The 27822-nt window shown below is 36.8% G+C and overlaps 1 protein-coding gene across 3 annotated transcripts; it reads left to right on the top strand.

The window, feature by feature from the left end:
- The first annotated feature begins 111 nt into the window (after positions 1–111).
- On the top strand, positions 112–27201 carry LOC103025756 (protein AHNAK2). Of its 3 annotated transcripts, XM_049481544.1 has the most exons (8): positions 112–529; positions 10729–10778; positions 10947–11033; positions 12280–12393; positions 12730–12883; positions 13550–13707; positions 13811–25909; positions 26043–26155. In XM_049481544.1, exons 1-8 carry the CDS (start codon positions 478–480, stop codon positions 26055–26057), a joined length of 12729 nt encoding a protein of 4242 aa, XP_049337501.1. In that variant the 5' UTR covers positions 112–477; the 3' UTR covers positions 26058–26155. The 3 variants fall into 3 exon arrangements, with proteins under 3 accessions (XP_049337501.1, XP_015458859.3, XP_049337500.1); XM_015603373.3 differs by having other exon boundaries at positions 113–529; positions 13811–27201; XM_049481543.1 differs by lacking the exon at positions 12280–12393 and having other exon boundaries at positions 113–529; positions 13811–27201.
- Positions 27202–27822: the final 621 nt, after the last annotated feature.

Below are 27822 nucleotides of genomic sequence, written 5' to 3'. Positions count from 1 at the left end.
GGGTTGGAGAGACGGAGGGAGGGGTTGAGTCCAACCGGACAGCCAAACCTGCGCACCCCTGCCTCCCCCATCCCACCAAAACAGCCAGACCCCTCCTTACCCAGTCAGGTCTACGTGCTGCATGGGATCCTGTGTTTACTTTGCAGGAGAGCAGAGTGGATGCAGCAGCACAGCATCGCTGTCTTCCTCCTCCACTCTCTCTTCTCAGTCCTTCGCCCATCCCAGAGACTGACTCTGCTGTTTCTCTCAGTTCCTGCTCGGTCGACCTGTCCCTCTCTTCTCCTCTCTATCTCTCTCTCCCCATCTCTTTCTTTCTGTCTGCATCTCCACTGAGTGAGGGAGAGGGAAGAGGAAGAGGCTGTGAGGGCTGCAGCACTCCGGCGGGAGTGAGCAGAGCTGCCTCAGCTGGAGCAGCAGATTTTGCAAGAGCAGGACCTTGCTGGACGTCCATCACCGGACCCGTAGAAGACTGCCAGCATGTGCGACTGTTTTCATCTGGCGTTCCCCAACTGGCATGGGCCAGCCACGGGTGGGCATCATCATTCTTATCAGTCTTATCCTCTTATTCTCTCTCTCTCTCTCTCTCTCTCTCTCTCTCTCCATCTCTCGCTCTAACTTCAGATGGTGTGTGTGCTATTTTTAGCCCTGATCTAACACTCAGCACTCCTTGCACTGAATTCTAGATTTTAGGTGCTCTGCAGTGACTCAGTATGTATGTGTGAGTGTGTGTGTGTGTGTGTCTGGGTGTATATGTGTGTGTGTGTGTCTGTGTAAGCAGTGAAAAGTCTAGTGCTGAGCTTGTTTACAACATCCAGTCACACTCTCCAGTGTTGTTGAAGCTGACTCTGCAGTGCGTGGGTCACCTGGGTGTGTCTGCAGTAAAGTGGGTGTGGCCGTGTTGTCGTGGGTGTGTCTACAGTTATGCAGTAGCAGTATGCGAAGGGCTAGCTGCAGTCTAGGGTGGGTGTGTCTGCAGCACTGTGGGTGGGCTTTCGGACTTCAGGAGTAAACTTCCATTCTTGGAATGCCGATTTACTAAAAAAAAAAAAAAAAAAATGTTGTCAACCTCTGTAACTGTTTATAACTGTTTATAACTGTTTATAACTGTCTATAATTATCTATAAATGTTGTGGGCATTCACAACATAAATCATAACAGTTCTAGATGCAGTTTATTTACCATTATAAACTTGATTTTTTACAAGTTTTGCACCCTATGTATTTTGTTGTTGCCTTAGTTTTTGTTACAGTCAATGTTTAAGGAGAATTTACATGCAATAATTTAGGCAGATCTGGCTAATGCCTTTCATGACACAAAGTAAACAGTGTCAAAAATGCTTCTCTATGAGTAAGCAGGGCGTATGTGTGCACTGTAAGCCTAGATCTGCCGCTGGCTTAAGGTACGCCCTTCTCTTTGAGAAAAGTGAGACACAAAAATAAATTAATTGCTCAGGCATTACCAACATGCAAGGCCGGTTAATACGTGGCTTTGATCTTCTAATTTATCGCTCTGTGCCTGGAAAGTTCCCAGATTCTCTAATATAATTAAGATTCCATTTTACGATCATTAGATTGTAGTGTTGTGTAGTATCACTGTGGATGGCTAAAATCTAAATGACAAAATTTTTGTTGGTCTATGAATACAGAATGAAGTCAGGCTCCCTTCATGAAATCCAGAAACGAGGAAGATAAAAAAATTATTTGTAAAAAAAACAACCTGGTAGAAATTAGTTAAGCATCATGTTGGCAGTTCTTTTGCAATGAATATTTTCTATGGTTCTTATAATGTCACAACATTGCAGCACATATTAATGCACTCATTGTCAAAAAAAGTTGCAACCAGAAGGAAATGCAATGCCATTCAGAAGGAACATAAAGGTTACCAGAAACAATGAATAATTACAAATTTAGCAGTATGTGAACGAGCATTGTCCTGTTGGAATAAATCACTGGAGTGTGCTAATTTTTTTGATGATGAGTTTATTTTAAACTGCATCTTCAAAGCCTTCAAAGCTACACAAACCTCCTGTCTAATGCTGATCGAGAAACCTAGGCCTTAATTTATTAGAGTTTTAATGCCTTTGGGAGTGTAGAGATTCGTCTGCTTTTTATATAACACAGCATGACAAGCTTCACGCTGAAGAATATCCTTCAGAGTCGAGCCTGAAAGCTGTAATCAAATCATCTGTGCTGTGTTGGGCTGTTTACTTGTATCTCAGTAATGGGACATGAAGTGAATCTATCAGCCTCAGAAGAGACCAAAACACACTAGTTGCTGATGTTTTTTTTTAAATGCCTTAAAGTCTATTACCTAATATATCAAATCTGAAGTAAATTAAAGTAATGTAATTTAATGACTATTTATGCATTCACATGCATGTGAACTGTATGAGGCTGGTTCAGTTGATACAGAGATGCTACAGAGCACAATTGCAAGGTCACTGCTTGGGTGATTCTCAGCTGGAGAGGCTTGGAGAACTGCCAAGATACTGTAGATGGTGCATGTCTGCTCCCGAGTGAACCCCAAGCAACAAGCAACGAGGATCAATGTTAAATTATCAGAAGTATAGCTGTAATAATTAATCAAAAATTATAATAATGTTGATTATTAAAAAATGTTTAATGTGAACTAATCATTAATTTGTTGCTACAAAGCAGTTTACGAAGTGCTGCAGACAGAAATGCAGTGGGGGACAGATAGGGGCTGTTCACTTATTAGTTCACACTCAGCTCTGTCACAACAAATTTTATAATAACTCATGAAACATCAGCCCATTCCACTTTTAAATGTCTTTTGGGCATTTTTCCCACCATTTTTTCCCCCTATTTACACAGCCAATTACCCAACCCACTCATTAGTGATGTCCCAACACCAGGAGGGTGAAGAAAAGCACATTCCTCCTCCAATACATGTGAAGTCAGCCACCTCCTCTTTTCGAGCTTCTGCTGATGCAGCATTGCCAAATAGCATCACAGCGCTCTCGGAGGAAAGTGCAGCGACTCGGTTCCGATACATCAGCTCACAGATGCCCTGTGCTGATCGACATCACCCTTTGGAGTGATGTGGGGAGAGAGCACCATCCACCCACCCAGAGAGAGCAAGGCCAATTGTGCCGATGGCAAGCTACATGAACAGGATTCGAACTGGCGATCTCCTGAACATAATTTTAGCGCTTAGCCCGCTGCATTTTAATCTCACATGTTGCTGTTTTTGTCATTTTGTAGCAATAAAGAAAGGTAGCCATGCCCACAGAAAGCAGAGATTGAGGGCATGGAGGAAAAATAATTGACTTATCGACAAACACATAAGCAAAAAAAAATCTACAGATTATCAACCACCAAAATAATCATTAGTTGTAGCCCTAATCAAAGTAAAGTAATCAAATTTGTATGTATACTCAAAAAGAGCTAAAACTACTCATATACCACACATTTAAACTATGTTTTGACATCCAAAAAGGTCAAACTCTGGCAAAATGCAAGACTCTGACGGGCAGCCCGCTGAAATGTTTGTGCCTCAGCAGAGACAGATCATGTATTGGCTGCTGATTATGTCTACTTATCCCACCTTTTAAAAGGTAGACTGAAAGTGTCTCCATCTCTTGTGGCCTTCCTGCCTATAAATAATCAATGAAGCTGAATACGCATGTCGGCAAATGCACTTAAAGTGCCCTGAGACCGTGGACAGTACTAAGCACCTGCTGGCTTTTACATTTTTTATAAACAAGCCAAGAGTTTCTGAGTTTTTTTTTTGTTTGATACAACTAACTTAACATTGCTTTAAAATTTTATCCAGACTATCCTAACTTTGTTACACTTCTACAAGACTAGATCTAATAATAACAATAATAATAAAATGAACCTCCTTGTCACATTCTCTAAACATAAATTTTGTTTTGTAATTGGAAGCATGAGGGAACTTGGCCAACTAATCTTCATTTAATCTAAAGGGAAACCCCAGCTTGTTTTCTTTCACTGAAATCTAATTATATTTTAGATGCAAACAAGTCTCAAGCCCGGCCATCTTGCTGTGAAAGAGACTTGTGTGTGTTCTTATCAATACAGGTCTAATGTTTCAGCTCTGCCGGTTCTAATTGTGTTACCACAACTAATAAGCGCTGGATCCTCCCAGGTGGCTCCAGAAGCAGGAAAACAAGCTGTAATGCCTGTAATACTGGTCATGCACAGTCCACTCACATAGAGGACTGCATGTGACAGGGTGACCGTTTTTTCATAATGACAGGTTGTAAGAACAGCAGCAAAGTTATTATACATTATGTTTCTGTAATCTGATTTAGTGAAACCTTTTACTAACTCATTATGAAATAAGACAAATTATGTTACATCAACTGATGGTTACATCATAGCCTGTGCAGTAGAGTCTCTTATACAAAATAGATATTACTTGAATAACCCAATCTAGGCCTGTGACTAATTGTATGATAAATGGACATAACCTCAATCATTTTTGATAATTGTGATATCTGTGTTTACTGTGTTATTTATATGTTTCATGTAAATAACAGTGAACTGTATTGTATACAGTTTTGCAATTAGCAATGCTTCAATAACTGTGACTCCATACACACACTCACAGTGTGGACTGCAGTAGATGAAGAAAAAAGTATTTTTCCTAATCTAAGATAAATTACACGTCTTGTCTTTGTCTTGTCTTTAAAATGGTATCAATGCTTTATTTTGCTATTTTATTATTATTATGTCAGTGGCAATTAATTGGCTATAAACTGACAATATTATGATTTATTGCAATCATTTGTAGGATAATATATCATTCACATTTTTTTTTTTTATCAGGACAGGCCTACTCCAATCCCAGTTTCATCTCTGAGAAAATTACAGGGTGAATTACACACAGTTTTCCGCTGAACTCCGTAGTCCTCCTTTAATTTTAGTGGAGTCCGGACGCACATCTCTGAGTTTTGTCACCTTGCATTTAATAAAATAGCTATTTGTTCACTGACACGCACCGTAATTACACTTTGGGAACGCGTTTCCTCAGAGATCCACGTAAACACAACAGCGAGTGGAAATAGAGGAGCTACTGAACATGAAGTCATGTGACTGAGAAAGCCTAAAAAACTCACTGGTCCTTCTGTTTTTTTAATTGCACTCCGGATGCAAAAGTTTTTGCACTGAGATTTTTCACAGATGTGCCCCTGAGAAACTAGTTCCATCCAGATAGGGCTAAATATGCAAAAACAGAAGTAACTAGGAAGTGTATGTGAGAGTGAGTGTAAAAACAGTATAATACTCTGCCTGCAATATATTACAGCAATTCAATTCAATTCATTTACGGGGGCGGGTAACACAAAAGTAACACAATAGTTACTTTTATAGTGAAGTAACTCACTACAACGCATAAGTCTTCCTCTGTACTTTGTTCAAGACTGTCATCTAATATATACTCAAGCACTTACAAACTTGTATTAAAGGAAAACCTTGAAGACTGCAGAACATATACATTTTTATCTTACAATGCACATGCAGAATTAAATGATTCACTATGGGAAATAGGTCATGGTCTTATCACCTTTTAAACATCACCCTAAAAACAAATATTTGATTAGGGAGGATCAACATACCTAATAAATTTAGCAATACATTTTCTGACCACATGAAAAAGTGTTAAATATCAAAAGAGATGAGATGCTATATTAATTAAATTATATATATATATATATATATATATATATATATATATATATATATATATATATATATATATATATATATATTTATATATATTTAGATGGATTATCACAAAAATTACTTCATACTCCAATATACAAGATGCATTATCATTGATCAATTAATGGATTAGATTAATATGATGTACACAGACAACATACTGTATTTAAATAGAATTAAGAACTTTATGAGAACTTTGTATGTTGGGAAACCATTTTAGAAGATCGGTTGACAGCAATGAAGAATGTGCGGGATAGATGACATAGGAGGACTTACAAAACATTGCTTAACAGGTGTGTGAAATGGGCGGGGCACTGCAGCTGAGATAAAATACACCTAGTTTCTACATTCAGAGTGTGTAGTGGATTGGGTGAGGCACATCCACAGAGGAGAAATACAGAATAGATGCAGTACCTGAACACAGCAAGCCTCAGATAGAGCATAACTGAGGTAAGTGTAGAGTTTATAATAACGGTCTAATAAAGTGTTAACAGTTTTTGCAGAGATTCTTTGCAGTTTCATCCGTCTTAGTTATAGGTTTAGTTATCTATCAGTGATTAGCAGTATGATTATATCATGCTTGATTAGAATAAGCTGTTGTCATTTTTGAAGTATTTAACTTTTTTTTTCTTTTTCTTTGATACTTGTGGGTTTTCTGAAGTCTAAAACAGTCCTATTCAAACATTACAAATGAGAAGTAAACATATATTTGTACCTATACAGAACTGGTTCATATAAGAACGTTATATTGAAAACTATTTATGTAAAAAATAAGATTTTCTTTTATGCTCAGAAATGATAAAATTAGAAAAAAAAAAACCAATAAAAACAATGTGTATGTTTAGTTGTTTACAAATGTCTCCCCAAGGAGGACCACTGTTTACAGTCATTATTCAGTAACGGGTTCAGCTGATCAGTTTTTATTCAAAGGAATGGTTTGGTGAAAATTCTGATTTGTAAAACTTTCCCCAAGGTATGAGGATAGCAAAAGTCTGCATATTCCAAAAAAGTCTTGTTAAAATTGCTTAAAAAAAATCTAATTTAGATGCAGAACATATCACTGACACTTGTACAAATTAAAAATCATTTTTAATTCAAGAACTGAGCCTGTTTTTAGTCATCATACAGGATTCCAACATTTTCTGCAGGTGTCCTAAGAGTTTTTCAGTGCTGTAAATGCCCTGTAACTGTACAGACACATACAGACACATGTAGACACATGCACATAGCTTCACCAAGATATGCACTCAAATTCTGTCCATAAATCTTTACTACATAGACTCAGATTGCTGTCATAGGTGACTGACTTTCCCGGATGTTTGCCGTGGAGTGCAGAGCAAAGTCACTGTTCGCAAAGCTTATCAAATACTAAACAAATACGACTCTGAAGAAGAAATCAGTCATGCTCACTGAACCAAGCTGAGAGACAACAAGTGCATTTATGATTCTTAAGCAAATGCAGTCTTACACATTAGTGTGCATCAGATAACATGCACAGGGCAAGTACATATGAAGAGTTCATCGGCAAAAACAGATAGATGCTGTCCTGACTTTAAACATAGGTTAATCTGTTATTTTTGCAAATTAACTCTTTATATATAAACTCAATTATCAAAAGAATAGTTGCACCCTCAAGAAAGTGTTGGATTGCAATGCAATTTAGAAAGAAGATAAATATTACCAGGAACGATTACAAATTAAAAATGTGGTCTGATATCGGCAAGATTAAATGAGATACACTTACAGCATTAGTGAGTAAAGCATTTGTGACACAACTTATCAGACATCTTGAAATGTAGAGTTGTAGCTACATTTTTTCAGGGTTCAACTTTTTTTTATTATTATTATTTATTTTTTTATAATGAGTTTATATGCTATTAATATCAGATCACAGAGATTGAGATATGGTAGTATTAGTGTTGCACTTGTGTCTTTGCATCATTATCAAAATATTAAGTAATATTAAGTAATAAGAAATATTAAATTTTAAGGCTTTGGGCCTTAAAAAAAGACTTAAGATTTGTAATTTTTTAATTGTCATTTTTATGAGACTTCAGACTAGACAGAATTAATATTTAATCACTTTAATTGTTTACTTGCATGCATTTGACAGGGTGGACAAGTTTAGTAAACATTGGTAAAATTGTTGAATTGTTCATATTGATCGTGTTCTTTGTAAAAATTGTGTGAATTACCATGATATTTTACCATGATAGAGTGGACAACTTGCGCTTGTCCTCAGGTCATTTGTGGAGACAATATGAGAAATATCAAGTAAATTAATTTTATTAATTGCTGAACATTTATTAACCCTTTCAGACCCTGTGTCCAATACAATGGACATCATGTATTTTTCTTTGTGTTGCCCTTAACACCAATTTAGACCTGTTGTCCATCAGAACAGACCATGATTCAGACACTGAAACAGCAGCTTAGCCCCACCCACTGCATTAGAGCCTATGAAGCAAAGTAGGAGCTAATTTTTTACTCATTTTTGTATTTAGAACACGTTTTAAACAATATTTAGGGAATATTTGTGAAACACAGCCTTCCAGTGAAATCAATATTTTTTATACTAATTTTATCATTTTATAAAAGAATATGTGTCTTTTTTGTGTGCATTACACAAAAGACAAAGAAAACAACATTCATTCCATCACTAATAGTTAATAATTCCGGTCTGAAAGGGTAAAGTGTCTTCAGTCTCTTTAAAAAAATAAAACAGTATAAAGGTTGGGATGTCACTGATATCAAAGGTTACTTTCTTAAAGGGGCGGTTGTCCAAATATGACAAGGTGGACAGGAAATTCTCAGACATGGTTAAATAGCTTTAGATTTTTTAAGAATATAGCTAAATTAATAATTGAAATGTCTAAATTATTTAAAACACATATTTTTAACCTCAAGAAAAAGACATAATTTTACAAAAGTATTTCACTTAACAAGGCACCATTGTGAACATGGCAAAAAGCCACCCTCACATCAAGGAAAACTGTATAAAATGTACCAAAAAGTACTTTACAGTGCAGGTTAACACTTCTCTGTAGAGTAAATCTTAAAAGATATATTTTCACACCTCTTTGTATTAAATTGAAACAACTGCTACCAAAACAAAAGGCACCTAATAATAATATCGACCTATTTGTTGCAGTGGAACGAGAGATGATTATGAACTTTACTAAAACAACATTTTTACACTACCTTAAACTACAAAATCAAAACACAATGCATCTGTCAAGGTCTTAAAAGAATGTATGGTATTTATCAGGGAGAGCTGCATTATACTGTCTGAACAGTCTTGTAATGCATAGAGTGATGCATTAAGAGCAATCACTGAGAGCACTTTAATGCACGGCCACTATACCTTATATCCTGAATACTAATGGCATCACATTTCAAGTACATCGCTGAATCTATGCACCAAACTGAAGGCCATGCAGGTACTACAGATTCCGGATCAGTAGTGCTTGAGGTGTTCCCTGGGTGTAATATGGTAAAATAATCAGACCTACTAAGTAGGTCTCATTACAGCAATGTTTTTTGTTAAGGTAATTATCATAAACATTGAGCAATTCTGTGTCTGTGCATTCTGACTGTGGAATAAATGCATGTAGGAACATTGTCAATCCCCAATTATTACGGGGCAAGTTGAAACATGGTGAAGTAATGAGGTTACAGCAATTAGATGTATCATGAGTTGGCCACAGGTTCTCATAGGTACTGTGTGTTTTTCTTTTGTGAGTATTTTTTTAATATCGTTGCTGTCCAATGAAAAACATTGTCCAATCTCCAAAACAGATAAAAAAGAGAGTAAGTCAATGTAAAACGAGTTTATTTCAAGTAGAGAATTTCTATTGGAGAATCCATCAAGATTTTTTGACACAGTGTAAGGGACAGCGTGTATTCAAATGATGTAATAAAATAAAAATGGAGATACTTGTTTTTCATTGGGGAACAAATATATGGTATATACAAGTCATATACATTTGTGTAATTCTCATATTATTATGATGATTGTCAAACATATGTATACACTATATTGTACATATATTTTCACTGTTCTTGTGCAACAATAGAAAATAGTTGAAATAGAAGCACAGTACACTACACACTAAGAAAAGTAAGTACAGATTTGTACTTAAAAGAGTACAAAGCTTGTCACTGGGGCTGTACCTTATATTGAGGTACAAAAAAGAACCTTTCAGTGAAAGTCCTTTTTTGTGCCCGTAAAGATTATAAAGATTATAAACATTATCATCAACTGAAATCGGCTCAAAAACTTAAGGATCCAAAATTGTCTGGCTTTCAAATAAAAAATGTGCAATTTAAATATATACTGTTTATTAGTACAGTGCTACAGAATACTGAATGTACCTTTTGGCTGGTTAAATGGTACAAATTTGTACTTATTGCTGTTAGAAATGACTTTGTACTTCAGAGGGAACAAATCTGACCCTGTAAAGACCAATATTGTACCTTTGAGGGTACAATTATGAAGAGTGTACCTTTGAGTACAAAAAAGTACTCATATCGTACCTCTGTTTTTTGGAGTGTAATATAACAATAATAACAACAGAATGCATAGTTATATATGTTTTGCGCATATGTTTTTTTATTTAAAAATATCAAAGACATTAATACAAAAAAAAAAAAAAAAATTGATACAAAGATAAAATATCAAAAAATATCAATTGCAAGTCTCACTGTCCCCCTGTAATCTGCAGGTTGGTCTTTGCTAGTTGTGTAAGACTATCCTTTAGATCAATAACATGCTTCACGTTACAGACAGAAATGGAACGTGGTAGACTGCCTAAGCCTTCCGGGAATATTTGGCAGGAAAGTGTTTGCAAGTTCCATTAATTGGGGCTTAGACTGGTGTTTTTATGCTTAGGTTTAAACCCCAGTTCACGTACAAGCAACCATATAAACATACTTTATATATATATAGTGTTAATGTTCTGTTTAAAAGGTTTGTGTCTGAGTAAACCTTTATTTATGCTGCCTTTTGAATTTGAAACAGGTGCTGGGCGAAGGCTGAGGGGACCTGAGCAAGAAACAGAAGATGATTCAGTAAGTCTCATTCAAACAAAACAAATAAAAAAAATCATTTACTTCTGTTAATCTCTTACATCAGAATATATCACAGTAATGACATAGGTATTACTTGAGGCATCATTTAATGGTGTATTTCATTTTCCTTTAATGTGTTTAATAATAATATGCAATATTATTGTTTAGGTATGTGAGGAACCTGGGATTTTAGAGGGGGAAAGACCTCGCCCTCAAGGCTCCTCCCCCGTGGAGGAATTTCCAGCTGAAAAAACGGTAATTAATACAGTAGTAACATACTGCAACCTAAGCATTCTGTTTCATTTTACTGAAAATACTGTAAACTAGATTTATACACAGTTAGGTCCATAGTTATTTGGATAATGACACATTTTGCTTTGTCATTTTTCTCTTTACACCACATTAATTTAATTAAAACAAGTGCAGAATTTTAACTTTAATTCAAAGGCTTGGCAAAATATTCCTTTACCAATTTTGAATATTTAACAGCTTCAAACATCATTATAAAACTAATTAATGAGCAGTTTAAACATTGTTATTTAGTTACCAATCTGGATATTCTGGATACTCAATTTTCAGTCCAATATGCAATTAATCAAAATAAAGTAAAATAATATTAGGATAAAAAAACAGATAAACTATATAGCAAAAACTGTAGGATTTGACAAAATAAATTTGTAAATTTGTAATGTATATTCTTTAAAAGAGCTAAAAAAGCACTGGCAGGATCAGCAAAAAAAAATATCTGGAAGAAAATATAGGACAACTAAAGTTGATCATTGTAGCAGTATTCTATCATTTATAAATAAAAAAAAATCCCAAAGTCTGCAACCAATACAAGACTGACTATAAAACATCTAAAAAAGCCCTAAAAATCTAAAACAAAGTGAAATTGTGTGACATGTGTTTATTGATGTGATATTGCTGTTAGAATAGAAGAAGCTGGATGAATTACAATTTGTAATTTGTATTGAGTTATATATTCTACTTAGATTTATTCAAAATGTAAGGGCTGGTTTCTACCCGTTTTGGGGTTTCCAACCGTTTTCCGTGTTTCCACCCGTTTTCAGGAGTTCCTCCCGTTTTTGTGTTTTTACACTTGTTTTGGGGGGATTTCCTCCTTTTCCTCTTGAGTTTACCTGCTTTGAGATCTGCTGCTCTGCAATTGGGTTCTGCAACCCTCTGCGCTGAAGAGCTGCTGCTCCCCAACCCATTACACAAAAGCTCCAAGACTGACAGCAGTGTCAACTGATGTCAAAGAACTTGAGCTTGTTTTTTACTGACTAAAGATAAGAATCAAACTAGGGAGTCATTTCATATTATCTGTGGATTACAGACTGCAAATTTGTTTCCAATAGTTAAAATTTCTCCTTGTAAATTAATGTGTGAAAATGGAGGTACTACTTCCTAAATGGTCAGTGCAATAAATATGTTAATTATTTTTTATTAAAACTTAAAGTCTACACATTTCAATTATATATTTATTGTTTTTTTTTTTCAGGTAGAGGAGGACATTGATAGCTCACCTCACAAGAGTAGCAACAAAAGAAGCAGAAAAGTCGGTTTTGGGTCTCTTTTTGACAAACGCTCTCCTGCTAAAATGAGTGACTCAGAGGTCTGGCTTATTTATCATCTCAATTTGAACTCAATCATTAAACATGTAAAGAAATACATCAAATTTCATAATATGTATTTAATTTAAAGATCACTTCTATTAAATTACAATAAGTTAAATAACTGTGTATTTCAATAAATTAAACGTTTTATTGTTGTTCATGCAAAGGTAGAGCATATTTAACTTACTATTACAGCTTCTAATTTCACTAACCTGCTGAAATGCACAACTTTTTGCTGTGCTGAAAATTGCCTTAAATGTTGTTGCAGTGGATCTCCAGTGCATAGGCTTTTCGAAGGAAAAATTAAAAGGAGAGAATATTATCTGTTGTTGCAGGACACACAAAGTGGTGAGGCTGGAGTGATTGTGAAACGAGTGAAAAAAGCATGTGCTGATGGATTGGTAGTGACCGGAGGAGGGAAAGAGGGGATCTTCATCAAAGAAGTGAAACCAGATTCACCTGCTGCAAAACAACTGTCTGTGAAAGAAGGTATGCAAATATAATTTCTAATGATTTATGAAATAATTATGTAATAATCATAAAGTACGCTATATGGAAGGTATCTACTGTCCAAAAATGCTTTCTACTAGATTTATATATATTTTATGTAATTAGGATTATATAATCCTATAATACATATACTGTATTTTTCACACTATAAAGCACACTATCAAATAATGTCTATTTTCTGGTCTATTTTCATACATAAGGTGCACATTTTTGTATGTCAAACAAGCGCTGCATGTTAATCTACACAGATTTCTCTTGTAAAAACTGTTTATTTGGGTGCGTAATGCGCTTCCGTTTATTTAACAGTTAGCTGTTAGCGGCTAATGCCACCTGACAGTGCTTTACTGAGGAACCCTAAGTGTTCCAGTAAGCCAGGATATTAGCTAGCATTTTGTGCCACGTAGCTTGTTTTAACATATTAAACACACAGGCTACAGTCTGATATACTCTGAGCAGCAACCTTATTGGTAAAATTCATATATAAGGCGCACTGTATGATAAGGCCCACTGACAATTTTGAGAAACATTTAAGGATTTTAAGTGCTCCTTATAGTGTGAAAAATACAGTAATATATATTTTATTAATATATATAGTTAAAATATATTTATTTATTAAATTTGGTCTTTCCATCTGTATCTATCCAGGTGATCAGATACTCAGTGCAACAGTATACTTTGATAACGTGTCATATGAGGATGCGCTCCAGATTCTTGAGCATGCTCAGCCCTATAAATTGGAGTTTTGCGTAAAACGCAAAAAGGAATCAGCCGTACCAGGAGATGCTGAAAGTCTACAGCCAGATGTAATTATGCTGTTCTTTCTTCTCATAATTCTCATTTTTATATCAGGTTTTTAAATAAAAACTTGTATAGTTATTATAGTTACTGTACGTTTCTGTCTCCTAGGGCTCCCCACACATGAGAACTCCAAGAAAGAAAAAACATCAAGACCGCATCTCATGGCCAAAATTTCCCTCTTTTGGCAAGGGACATAAGGCCCAGTTTAAAAGATCTCACAGCACCTCAGAAGCAGAGGAGCACAAGAAATTAGAGATGAGCCCAACAACAAGTGACACAGAATCCCCAGTCAAATCGCCATTGAAATCACCAGATGGAAAAGGCAAGAAAAAGAAGCAAAAAATCAAACTGAAAATGAAAATGAAAGGCCACAGGAGCAGGTCTGTTGAAGAAACTCAGACACTTGAAAAGATGCCAATATCAGAAGACTTGATCATTTTGGAAGATCATCAAGTTGGAGTTAGAGAGGGAGAAGATCAGTTTAATGAGAAACCTGTGATACAGTTAGTAGAGATCCCACAGGACATGGATGAACCTGAATATAAAGATTCTTCCAAGATTGGCGATGATCATGCATTTCCAAGTTTGTCTGGAATGGAACAGCAGCATGAGGCTCATCTCATCAGTCTGGGTAATACACTAAAGACTACAGATATTTCAGATGCTCTTGCTGAGGGATCTGCAACTGATACAAGACACTCTGAAGAAGGAAAGACAGAGCGATCTGAACTGAAAATTAGCATTGGCCAAGAGGAGAAACCCAAAATAGCATTAGATGGCCAATTAATAAATGTGTCAGATGTAAGTGGCACCTTAGATCCATCTGCATATGACAGTGTTGTGGTAAGTCCTGTTGTAATATCACAGGCAGAGGTGGAAACATCTCAACTTGAAACAGAAGTACTCAGCAAGGAGAGTTCTGAGAAAAAAATGGAACTTAGGTCTGGAAGTACAGAAACAAGCAAGTTCCAACTAGATGCGTCTGTAGATTTACTGGATATAGGAGAACAAAAACAATCTCCTAAGACAGATAAAGAAAAGCAGTGGAAAGAAAAAACAGTACTTGAAAAAGAGAGTTATGGAATTCGAACCAGAGGTCCTCTGGCAGATATAGCAACCACCAAAACCCCCTTTGCTAGTGCAGTTAATGGGCTTCAGTTTATAACAACAGATTCCTCTGAAATAAGAAAAGATGACAAAATGTCTGAAAATATTACTGTAATTTCCCAACCACTTCCCAAATCTCCTAATACATTCTCTGCTGTAGATGGAACAGATTCACACTTGGAAATAAAACCTTCCAAGCTACCGACAGAGGCAAATATTGATGACATTTTACCAGGTCTACATAAAAGATCAAAGTTTAAATTGCCAAAAGTGGATCAATCTGGCTTTGAAATTCAAGAACCACTGACACTGATTCAGACAAGCCTGCCAAAACGAGAAGACATTGAGATTCCAGGGATGGAAGACACTAAACCAAAACCTAGTCTTCAAACTCCTGGGAAGAAGGTACCAAAAATTGAGAAGATCATTAATATTACTAAGGAGAGAGAAATTCAAGAAGAATTCAATGTTGAGGATGTTAAGGAGGCTGTTTCTAAGTTTCCAGTCTTGAAACTTCCAGAGAGGGACATTACAGGAGTGCTTGTGCAGAGAGAAATCACAATTATGGAAATGAAGTCAGATAAAACAAGCATTACCCCTAGGGGATCTCCTCGTAAAATATCAAGTTCAAGTGCTGACAGCAGTTCTATGGTCACTAAAATCAAACTAGGTAAAGAAGAGTCATCATCTCCTACTACAATAGATAAAGACACATTGAGAAAGATACCAAAGATTGACCTACCATTTGTTGATGAGGAAACAGTGACTGTGTCCATGATAGACTACACAAAGCCAAAAGGTAAAAATCAACAAATAACCACTGATGAGATTCTCATTACTGATGATGGGAAAAGCGCAGATGTTAAATTCAAACTCCCAAAGCGAGAGGACATTGAAATCCCAGGGATGGAAGCCATAAAAGACTCTTCTATGCCCAGTGAAAGACAGGAAAGTAAGAAATACAGCAGCCAACAGGAGAAGAAATCTAAAAAAACAAAAAAAGGCATGTCTGACATTCGAATTCCGAATATTGGAATTGATTTACCCAAAAAAGATGTCCCACTTCCTAAGGACATAAAGGAGACAAAATTGCATGCTGACAGTAAGATTCCTGAACACAGTGACCTTAATAGGAAGGAGGCCAGAAGCCCAAGGTCAGAGACAAAGGTTGAACAAAAAGCCAGTGATGTATTGATAAGTGAGCAACTGGAAGAGGAAAAAATGGGAGTATCTGCAAGGTTGAAGACAAAGACAGACATAGGACACCGTGAACCAACGGATGACATTAGAATGCAAGTTGATGATAAAACCGAAACTTCACATATGAAAACTGATGTGAAAGGGAGAAAGTTCAAACTGCCAAAGTTTGACATCAGTTTCCCCGAGGTAAAAGCACCAAAAATGTATGTAAGTGCATCCAAGAAAGAGGTGGATTTTTCAGGCACAGAGAAAACTGGAGAAGCAATGTCAGAAGGACAGGCATATCTACCTGAGGGAAAGATGGGAGTACAGCCATCTACTCTTGAAGAGCAAACAAAAATAAGGGTTACAGATGCAGAATTAAACACACAGCTCAAAATGCCAGCCGAGCCACAGTCAGCTGACATAAATGAGTCTTCTGTAGACAAGGATGAAAAATATTTTGGTGAAGATATGAAGGCTGAAGGGCAAGGAAGCAGGTTCAGATTGCCAAAATTTGACATTAGACTTCCTGAGATAAAAGCACCAAAAATAGATTTAAGCGCAGCAAAGACAGAACTTGAGATTTCTCTACCTGAAAGAAAAGTGGAAGCACATCCTCCTGATGGTAGTGTGCAAGATGTACCAGAGATGCAATCCAAAGGTGTTGAAGACAAGTCAAAGACTTCAAGCTTTTCATTTCCCAGGTTTGGATTTTCTAAAGCAGAAGTCTCAAATGTTGATGTGTCATTACCAGACGATAGTGCCAATCTGGAAGGAGAAAATTTAAACATTGCAGTTTCAAGGAAGGATACTGACCAAAAAGATGAAACAAAGTTTGGCTCTCCAATAAAATTTAAACTTCCCTCAATCACACTTCCAAAGTTTGGACATAAATCTTCAAAAGCAGAAATAGATGTTTCGGGTGTGGATTTGCAAGCTAAAGGACCAGACACCACTTTCACAGATGAACAGTTAACATTGAAAACCAAAACACCTTCAGTCGAAACCTGGGGACTTGATTTAGAAACAGAAAGGAAGCTTTTAGAAGCTTACATGCCTTTACCAGAAGGAACTGTAGATGTAGAAGGACCAAAGCCTGATATTAGAACATCAGTAAATGTCTCTCCAACAAAATTTAAACTTCCTTCAGTCACAATTTCAGGAAAAGATCAGAAGGAAAAAGTTGAAATTGCTCCTCGGGGTGTACAGACCACAGGATCAGAAATAGGTCTACCAAATACAGAATTAGAATTGTCAGCTGAGCCACTGCCAACATTTGACAAAAAGGAAAAATCTTTCAGTGTTGATATGAAGGCAAAGGATGTCCAACTTGAAGGGCAGGGAAGTAAGTTTAAATTGCCTAAATTTGGCATCAGCCTTCCTGAAGTAAAAGGACCAAAAACAGATTCAGCTGCAGGCAAAACAGAGATTAACATAACTTTACCTGAGGGAAAGATGGAAGTGCATCCACCTGAAGTTGAACTAAAAGAGGTAAAAACTGAGGTAAAAACACATATTCCAGAAATAGATTTTAAAGGTCTTGATGTAAAAACAAAAGGACCAAGTTTTACATTTCCCAAATTTGGATTTTCCAAATCAGAAGTGAAGGTTCCTAAAGCTGATGTAAGTCTTCCAAACATTGATGTTAAATTACAAGAAGGAAGTGTAGACTTTGAAGGCCAAAACACAGACATTACAGTATCAGTAGATGAATCTGGACAAAAAGATGAAACAAAGTTTAAACTTCCCTCAATCACTTTACCAAAATTTGCAACCAAATCTTCAAAGGGAAAAGAGGAGGATATACAGACCATGGGACCAGAAATTAGTCTACCAAATGCAGAATTAGAATTGTCAGCAGAGCAACTGTCAGCTGATATAAAGGTGCCTAACCTGGAAAATAAGGAAAAAACACTCAGTGCTGATATGATGGCAAAGGACATCCAAACAGAAGAGCAAGGTAGCAAATTCAAAGTGCCTAAGTTTGGGATCAGCCTTCCTGAGGTAAAAGGACCAAAAATAGATTTGGTCGCCACCAAAACAGAGATTGACGTATCTTTACCAGAGGCAAAGATGGATTTTAATCCACCTGAGGTTGAACTGAAAGAAGGAACAATGGAGGTGACAGCAGACATTCCAGAAATAGATTCTCAAGGACCTGATGTAAAAACAAAAGGACCAGGTTTTTCATTTCCTAAATTTGGATTTTCTCAATTCGATATGAAGATTCCAGAAGCTGATGTGAGTCATCCAAAAGTTGATGTCAAATTACCAGAAGTCACACTCCCAAAATTTGCAACTAAGCCTGTAAAGGGAGAAGTAGAGGATGTACAGATCACTGAACATGAAATAAGTCTACCAAGTGCAGAATTAGAACTGTCAGCTGATAAAAAGATACCGGAGTTTGACAAACAAGAGAAATCTCTCAGTGTTGACATTAAGGAAAGAGACACTGTATTTGAAGAACAACAAATTAAGTTCAAATTGCCAAAATTTGGGATCAGACTTCCTGAAGTAAAGGGACCAAAAATAGATTCAACTGGAGCCAAAACAGAGATTGACGTATCTCTTCCTGAGGGAAAGATAGAAGTGCATCCACCGGAAGTTGAACTAAAAAAAGAAACAGTTGAGATAAAAGCAGATGTACCACAAATTGATGTGAAAACAAAACGACCTAGCTTTTCATTTCCCAAATTTGGATTTTCTAAATCAGAAGTGAAAGTTCCAGAAGCTGATGTAGAGCTTGCAAAGGATGATGTCACATTACCAGAAGGAAATTTAGACTTGGAAGGTCCAAGTACTGATATTACGGTATCAGTGGGCGATTCTGGACAGAAAGATAAAACTAAGTTTGGCTCTCCAACAAAGTTTAAACTTCCCTCATTCACACTCCCAAAATTTGGAACCAAAGTTTCAAAAGGGGAAGTAGAGGATGTACAGATCACAGGACCAGAAATAAGTCTACAAAATGCAGAATTTGAATTGTCAGGTGAGCAACTGTCAGCTGATATACTGGTGGCTGACATGTACAAAGAGGATAAATCTCTTAGTGTTGATATGACGGCAAAGGAAATACCAACTGAAGGACAAGGGAGTAAGTTCAAGTTGCCAAAATTTGGTATCAGCCTTCCTGAGGTCAAGGGACCAAAAATAGATTCTACTGCAGTGAAAACAGAGATTGATATATCTCTACCTGAGGGAAAGATGGAAGTCCACCTACCTGAGGTTGAACTGAAAAAAGGAACAACAGAGGTGAAAGCAGACATACCAGAAATAGACTCTAAAGATCTTCATGTGAAAACAAAAGGACCAGATTTTCCAAAATTTGGCTTTTCTGAATCGGGAGTGATGGTTCCTGAAACTGATGTAAGTTTTTCAAAGGTTGATGGCAAATTACCAAAAGGAAGTGTAGACATTGATGTCCCAAGTACAAATATTACTGTATCAGTGGATGATTCTGGTCAGAAAGATGAAACAAAATTTGGATCTCCAACAAAGTTTAAACTTCCTTCAATTGCACTTCCAAAATTTGGAGCCAAAGCTCCAAAGGGAGAAGTAGAGGATGTACAGATCACAGGAACAGAAATAAATCTACCAAACGCAGAATTAGAAATGTCAGCAGGTGTAAAGGTGCCTGATCTGGACATTGAGCATAAATCTCCCAGTCTAGACACAATGGCAAAAGATATACAAATAGAACAGCAAGAAAGTAAGTTTAAATTGCCAAAATTTGGAATCAGCCTGCCTGAAGTAAAAGGACCAAAAATAGATTCAAGTGCAGCCAGAACAGAGATTGACATAACTCTACCTGAGGGAAAGATGGACGTGTATCCACCTGAGGTTGAACTAAAAGAACAGACAATTGAGGTTAAAGCAGACATACCCGAAATTGATGTGAAAGCAAAAGGACCTAGTTTTTCCTTTCCCAAATTTGGCTTTTCTAAATCGGAAGTGAAGGTTCCAGAAGCTGCTGAAAGTCATTCAAAGGATGATGTCGCATTACCAGAAGGAAGTGTAGGCTTGGAAGGCCAAAGTACCAATATTACAGTATCGATGAGTGATTCTGGTCAGAAAGAAAAAACAAAGTTTGGCTCTCCAACAAAGTTTAAACTTCCTTCATTCACACTCCCAAAATTTGGAGCCAAAATTCCAAAAGGGGACACAGGTAATTTACAGATCACAAAACCAGAAATAAGTCTACCAAACGCAGAATTAGAAGTGTCAGCTGAACCACCGTCCATTGACGTAAAGATGCCTGATGTGGAAAAAGAGGAGAAATCTTTTAATGTTGAAATAAAGGCAAAGGATATCCAAAATGAAGGACAAGAAGGTACGATCAAATTGTCAAAATTTGGGATCAGTGTTCCTGAAGTAACAGGACAGAAAATGGATCCAAGTGCAGCCAAAACAGAGATTGAAATATCTCTACCTGAGGGAAAGGTGGAAGTGTTTCCACCTGAGGTTAAACTAAAAGAAGGAGCAACTGAGGTCAAAGTAGACATACCAGAAATAGATTCTAAAAGTATTGATGTGAAAACAAAACGACCAAGTTTTTCATTTCCCAAATTTGGATTTTCTAAATCAGAAGTGAAGGTTCCAGAAGCTGATGTAAGTCTTCCGAAGGTTGATGTCAAATTATCAGAAGGAAGTGTAGACTTGGAAGGTCCGAATACAGACATTGCAGTATCAGTTGGTGATTCTGGACAAAAAGATAAAACAAAGTTTGGCTCTCCAACAAAGTTTAAACTTCCCTCAATCAATTTACCAAAATTTGGAGCCAAAGTTCCAAAGGGGGAGGTAGAGGATGTACAGATCACAGGACCAGAAAAAAGTGTACTAAATGCAGAGTTAGAATTGTCCACTGAGACACGGTCAGCTGATATACAGATGCCTGACTTTGATAAACAGGAGAGATCTTTCAAGGAACGGAAAGGAAGTAAGTTCAAATTGCCAAAATTTGAGATTAGCCTTCCTGAAGTAAAAGGACCAAAAATAGATTTAACTTCAGGCACGACAGAGACTGACATATCTCTACCTGAGGGAAAGAAGGAAGTGCATCCACCTGATATTGACCTGAAAGATGGAACAACCGAGGTGAAAGCAGACATACCAAAAATAGATTCTGAAGGTCTTGATGTAAAAACAAAACGCTCAGGTTTTTCATTTCCCAAATTTGGATTTTCTAAATCAGAAATGAAGGTTCCGGAAGCTGATGTAAGCTCTGCAGAAGTTGATAGCCAATTACCTGAAGCAAATGTAGACTTGCAAGGCAAAAATATAGACATTACAGTATCAGTAGATGAATCTGGCCAAAAAGATAAAACAAAGTTTGGCTCACCAACAAAGTTTAAACTTCCTTCAATCTCACTTCCAAAATTTGCCGCCAAAGCTCCAAAGGTTGGAACAGAGGATGTACAGATCAAAGGAGAAGAAATAAATATACAAAATGCGGAATTGGAATTGTCAGCTGAGCCAGCTGATTTAAAAATGCCTGAATTTGACAAAAAGGAGGAGTCGCTTCATGAGGATATAAAAATTGAAGGACAAGGGAGCAAGTTCCAATTGCCAAAATTTGGGATCAGCCTTCCAGAGGTAAAAGGAACAAAAATAGATTCAACTGCAGTGAAAACAGAAATTGACATATCTCTACCTGAAGGAAAGATGGAAGTCCTCCCACCTGATGTTGAACTGAAAAAAGGAACAACCGAGGTGAAAGCAGATATTCCAGAAATAGATTCTAAAGGTCTTCATGTGAAAACAAAAGGACCAGGTTTTTCATTTCCCAAATTTGGCTTTTCTAAATCAGAAATTAAGGTTCCTGAAACTGATGTAAATATTTCAAATGTTGATGCCAAACTACCAGAAGGAAGTGTAGACATTGATGTCCCAAGTACAAATATTACTGTATCAATGGATAATTCTGATCAGAAAGACGAAGCAAAATTTGGCTCTCCTACAAAGTTTAAACTTCCTTCAATTACACTCCCAAAATTTGCAGTCAAAGATCCAAAAGGGGAAGTAGACAATGTACAGATCACTGGACCAGAAATAAATCTACCAAATGCAGAATTAGAATTGCCAGCTGAGCCACTGTCAGCTGATATAAAGATGCCTGGGTTTGACAAACAGGAGAAATCTCTCAGTGTTGATTTGAAGGCAAGAGATACTGAAGTTGAAGGGCAAGGAAGTAAGTTTAAATTGCCAAAATTTGGGATCAGTCTTCCGGAAGTAAAAGGACCAATGATAGATTCAAGTGCATCTAAAACAGACATTGACCTATCTCTACCTGAGGGAAAGATGGAAGTGAGTCTACCTGATGTTGGACTGAAAAAAGGAACAGCCGAAGTGAAAGCAGACATTGCAGAAGTAGATTCTAAAGGTATTGATGTGAAAACAAAACGACCTAGCTTTTCATTTCCCAAATTTGGATTTTCTAAATCAGATGCAAAGGTTCCAGAAGCTGATGTAAGTCTTTCAAAGGTTGATATCAAACTACCAGAAGAAAGTGTAGACTTGGATGATTCTAGGCAAAAAGACAGAACAAAGTTTGGCTCTCCAACAAAGTTTAAACTTCCCTCAATCACGCTCCCAAAATTTGGAGTCAAACCTCCAAAGGGGGAAGTACAGATCACAGGACCAGAAATAAATCTACCAAGTGCAGAATTAGAAGTGTCTGCCGATCCACTGACAACTGATATAAAGTTGCCAGAGTTTGACAACAAAGAGAAATCTCTCAGTGTTGATATGAAGACAAGAGATTCTGAAGTTGAAGGTCAAGCAAGCAAGTTCAAATTGCCAAAATTTGGGATTAGCCTTCCTGAAGTAAAAGGACCAACAAGTGATTCATCTGCAGGCAAAACAGAGATTGATATATCTCTACCTAAGGGAAAGATGGAAGTGCATCTGCCTGAGGTCGAACTAAAAGAAGGAACAACAGGGGTGAAAGCAGACATACCAGAAATAGATCCCAAAGGTATTGATGTGAAAACAAAACAACCAAGTTTTTCATTTCCTAAATTTGGATTGTCAAAATCTGAAATTCCAGTTTCAGAAACTGATGTAAGTCTTCCAAAGGCTGATGTCACATTACCAGAAGGAAGCATAGATTTGGCAGTCCAAAATGCCAATATAACCGTATCAGTGGGTGATTCTGGCCAAATAGATGAAACGACGTTTGGCTCACCAACAAAGCTTAAACTTCCTTCAATAACACTCCCAAAATTTACAACCAAAGCTCCAAAGGGGGAAGCAGAGAATGTGAGCATTACTGGACCAGAAATAAATCTACCAAATGCAGAATTAAAGTTATCAGCAGAGCCACTTTCCGCTAATGTGAATATACCTGAGCTTGACAGTGTTAATATGAAGGCAAAGGATATCCAAATTGAAGGTCAAGAGAGTAAATTCAAATTGCCAAAATTTGGTATCAGCCTTCCTGAGGTAAAAGGTCCAAAAGTAGAGTCAACTGCAGCCAAAACAGAGGTTGACATATCTCTACCTGAGGGAAAGATTGAAGTGCATCCACCTGAGGTTAAACTAAAAGAAGGAACAGCCAAAGTAAAAGCAGATGTACCAGAAATAGACTCTAAAGGTTCTGATGTGAAAACAAAACAACCAAGCTTTTCATTTCCTAAATTTGGATTTTTTCATTCTGAAAAGAAAGTTCCAGAAGCTGATGTAAATCTTCCAAAAGCTGAAGTGAAATTACCAGAAGGAAGTGTAGACTTGGTACAGCCAAGTACTGATATTACAGTATCAGTGGATGATTCTGCTCAGAAAGATGAAACAAAGTTTGGTTCACCAACAAAGTTTAAACTTCCCTCATTCACACTCCCAAAATTTGGAATGAAAGCTCCAAAGGGGGAAGTAGAGAATGTACAGATCACTGGACCAGAAAGAAGTCTACCAAGTGCACAGTTAGAATTGTCAGCTGGGCAACTGTCAGCTGATATAAAAGTACCTGAGCTTGACAAAGAGGATAAGTCTCTCAGTGTTGATTTGAAGGCTAAGGATATCCAAACTGAACAGCAAGGAAGCAAGTTCAAATTGCCAAAATTTGGCATTGGCCTTCCTGAGGTAAAAGGTCCGAAAATAGATTCAACTCCTGCCAAAGCAGAGATTGACATATCTTTACCAAAGGAAAAAATGGAAGTGCACCCATCTGAGGTTGAACTAAAAGAAGGAAAAATGGAGTTAAAAGCAGACATTCCAGTAATAGATTCTAAATCTCTTGATGTGAAAACAAAAGGACCAAGTTTTTCCTTTCCCAAATTTGGCTTTTCTAAATCAGAAGCAAAGGTTCCTGAAACTGATGTAAGTCGTCCAAAAGTTGATGTGAAATTACCTGAAGCAAGTGTAGACACTGAAGTGCCAAATACAGATATTGCCTTATCAATGGGTGAAAAAGATAAAACAAAATTTGGCTCACCGACAAAGTTTAAACTCCCTTCAATCACACTCCCAAAATTTGGAGCTAAAGTTCCAAAGGGAGAAGTAGAGGATGTACAGATCACAGGACCAGAAATAAATCTACCAAATGCAGAATTAGAATTGTCAGGTGAGCCGCTGACAACTGTTGTAAAAATGCCTGAGTTTGGCAAACAGGATACATCTCTCAGTGGTGAAATGAAGGCAAAGGATGTGCAAATTGAGGGGCAAGGCAGTACGTTCAAACTGCCAAAATTTGGAATCAGCCTCCCAGAGGTAAAAGGACCAAAAATTGATTCAGGTGCTCTACCTTCTAAAGGGTCTGTAGACACTTCTGCTATGGAAATTCAAATTAAAGCACCAGAAATAAGTATACCAGATGCAGACTTAAAGTTGTCAGCTGATATAAAAGGGTCTGATGTTGCTAAAATGGAGAAACCTATCAGTACAGACAGGAAGCTTGAAGGCATGCAGATTGAGGGGCAAGGGAGTAAGTTCAAGTTGCCTAAATTTGGGATCAGTCTTCCTGAGAAAAAAGGAACAAAAATTGATTTAAGTACTGCCAAGACAGAAGGAAAAGGAGAACTGTATCCACTTAAAGCAGACATTGAAAAGGATATCACAGACACAACTGCTAAGTTAAATGTCACTGGCACAGATATTAAATTGCATGATTCACAAACTCAAGGTGAAGTTAAAGACACCATTCAAGGACTTCCAGAGGCATCTGTTAAAATGGAAGAAGGAGACAAAGGATCATCAAGCAGATTCAAACTTCCTACAATTAAAATGTCAAAGATCAGTATGTCCAAAACTAAATCTCAGGATGGAGACAGTGATACTACCATGACTGCAAATGTTCCAGAGGTTGTTATAGAACCCAAACATAAAAAAGATTCACAAGGGCATGAGAAGTCATCAAAATTCACTATTCCAACACTTGGTGATGTTCTCAGGGGCTTTGATGTTGAATTCAATGTGCCAAGATTAGATGAAATTGAGGGGGCAAAGACAGAACCTTCAGCTCCTGTTAAAATGGAACATGAAATAGAAGTTAAAGACGAGGTCTCATCTGAAGCTACAGCCAAATATAAGGAAGATGGAGCTCAGGAAAAAACTACACTTACATTTAAACTTCCCAAGCTAGGAATCAATCTGCCTTCAGATGAAGGTGATAGGAAGACGGACCCAGAAGCCAGTGTTGAAAATAATGAAAAGCAAATGGTGACTCAGACAGATGATAAATCAGTAGCAGATGACAAACAAATGAAAGCTGACAAGAGTGGATGGTTTAGGTTTCCAAAGTTTTCGTCACCAACCAAAACTGCAAAAGCTACTGAAAAAGAAGCTTCTCAACCACCTCAGAAAACCGATGAGAGTCCAGTGAGTGACAGTAAGGAGAAAGAGCCCGGACAGAGTTCATCTAGAGATATTGAAGAGGACAGTGTCAGCCCAACATTGTCCATGAGATCATCTGATGCTTTTGCTGATGTAAGTTCTGCACTAACAACTGAACATGTTTGCCTTTCTCTGGCTTCTCCTACAAAAGTCAAAGTGAAATATTCTGAATCTACTGCAACTGTTGAGCTCAGTGACTTACATAGTGATGTTATTACTTCAACAGCCAGGACTGAACTAATTTCCATGGAGCCTCATCAGCCAGAGAAAGTGAATATTCCAGGCTCTTCTGATATGTCTTCTTCTTCAGTGGATACTCTCAGAGAGATGTCAGGAGAAATTCACAGAATTGTGTCAAATGTACAAACTGTACCAGACACACAGCACGCTGCAATCTTCAGCAGTGTAGATTCAAAAGATACTGAAACCTTGGCTCTACAGAAAGTAGCAGTACAATCAGCCTCATTAATGGCAGTTGATAAGACTAGAGTGCTAAAAGAACAACACACTTTAGTGGAGAGGTATATAGTAACAGAGGTATTTGGTGAAAATAAGGAGGAAGTAATTGTCACAAAGAAAACACAGGTTTTTGAGGAAGACTCAGATGCTGTCTCTGGTGACACAGCCTCCTCCATACGCAAGTTGAGAGACACGGTACACACTGAGAAAATGAGATTTTTTGAGAGTTCAGAGTCAGATAAACAAATTGTAGAAAGTGATGAAACAGATTTAAGGCATATAGATTCCTCTGCAGAAGAGAATGAGGGGAAATGAACTTTAACTGTCATTTAGCGGGAACTTGATTTGTGGCTTCAGAATCTGATAGACATTTGATTGATTTTTTTTTTCCAATGCATTTATATTGAGTGCAGAACTAGATGTATGGCTATAGCTAATATAGCTAGGGGCCAGCTATAACACCTATATAACACCATAACAAAACAAAACAGGGTTAGATAGTCCATGTAAGACCAGGTTTTAACAAAGAACAAATTCATTTACCTTGTTTTAGTATTGAACACCTAAATATATGTGCACTCTTCCTTGTCTACCTTGTCTCCTGTAAATTGTTTACAGTGGTATCATAAAGGAGGGATAATATATATAGCATATGGCAATTGAAAATAAATAATAGTATAATAATATTATATTTTAGAGTAAATAGTCTGTTTGTCCTGAACTATGTTGTTGTCAAAATTAATATAATTAAACATAATTTTTGCATTCCTGTAAAGAGATGAAAATGTTCAAAGCTATGTAAATATGTTTGATTCTTTTTTCTGTTCTATGTTACCTTGCTGCAAAACACAGTAGATTTGCTCCTGCAATTAAATTACTGTATTTACACGAGCATATACACCAAAATAAATATTTTAAAATCAAAATGTTTCTGTGAATCTTGATTATTGATTTCTTAAAGTGGGAAATGCATATTCCTGGTTATGAGTGTACAAAATGATATAAAAAATGAGTACCAATGAACAAACTTTTTGACACAATTGTCACACTTTATTTTGTTCCCAATTACCCTCAAATCTAGACACAAACAGAACATCTGTCACAGGAAATAAAACAATTCATGCAAAACAAAGTGAAACTAAAAAAAAAGCTAAAACACTGGATCAACACACTAAACACAAAGTCATAAACACTGACAATTATTATTTAATGTTTGATCATAAAGCAAAACCCAATGGTAAGTGTTTATTTTGAGTCATTGTGTTGCGCTGCATATGGTTCAGTTTTTGGGTTGATGAAACTGTCATCACTGGGGCAGTGGTGTAGTGCTGAGAATGCAGAAGTAAAGTCAAAAGCAATCATAATCTTTTTAATTTGTGTAGCAAACAGAAAATTTCATCAACAGGCGTTTGAAGATCTGATGCTTTTTCAGATTTTGCATCATTTGGTGTATATCTGAACATGATCTTTTGTTCTTCTTCAAGAAGTGGTTTGTGGCACTCTGAAAGTTCTGCATAATCCCCCTTCTCTTGAGCTTGAGGCTGGTT

The sequence above is a fragment of the Astyanax mexicanus genome, chromosome 7 (genome assembly GCF_023375975.1).
Source record: "Astyanax mexicanus isolate ESR-SI-001 chromosome 7, AstMex3_surface, whole genome shotgun sequence".
Classification (NCBI taxonomy): domain Eukaryota; kingdom Metazoa; phylum Chordata; class Actinopteri; order Characiformes; family Acestrorhamphidae; genus Astyanax; species Astyanax mexicanus.
This window is presented reverse-complemented; position numbering and strand designations above follow the sequence as displayed.

What these genes read in the sequence shown, in the direction of transcription:
- LOC103025756 (XM_015603373.3), top strand. Translation starts at nt 478, where the DNA reads ATGTGCGACTGTTTTCATCTGGCGTTCCCCAACTGGCATGGGCCAGCC. An exon ending in AATTTCCAGCTGAAAAAACG is followed by an intron (nt 11,034 to 12,279) that starts GTAATTAATACA and finishes TTTTTTTTTCAG; the next exon opens with GTAGAGGAGGACATTGATAG. An exon ending in CTAAAATGAGTGACTCAGAG is followed by an intron (nt 12,394 to 12,729) that starts GTCTGGCTTATT and finishes CTGTTGTTGCAG; the next exon opens with GACACACAAAGTGGTGAGGC.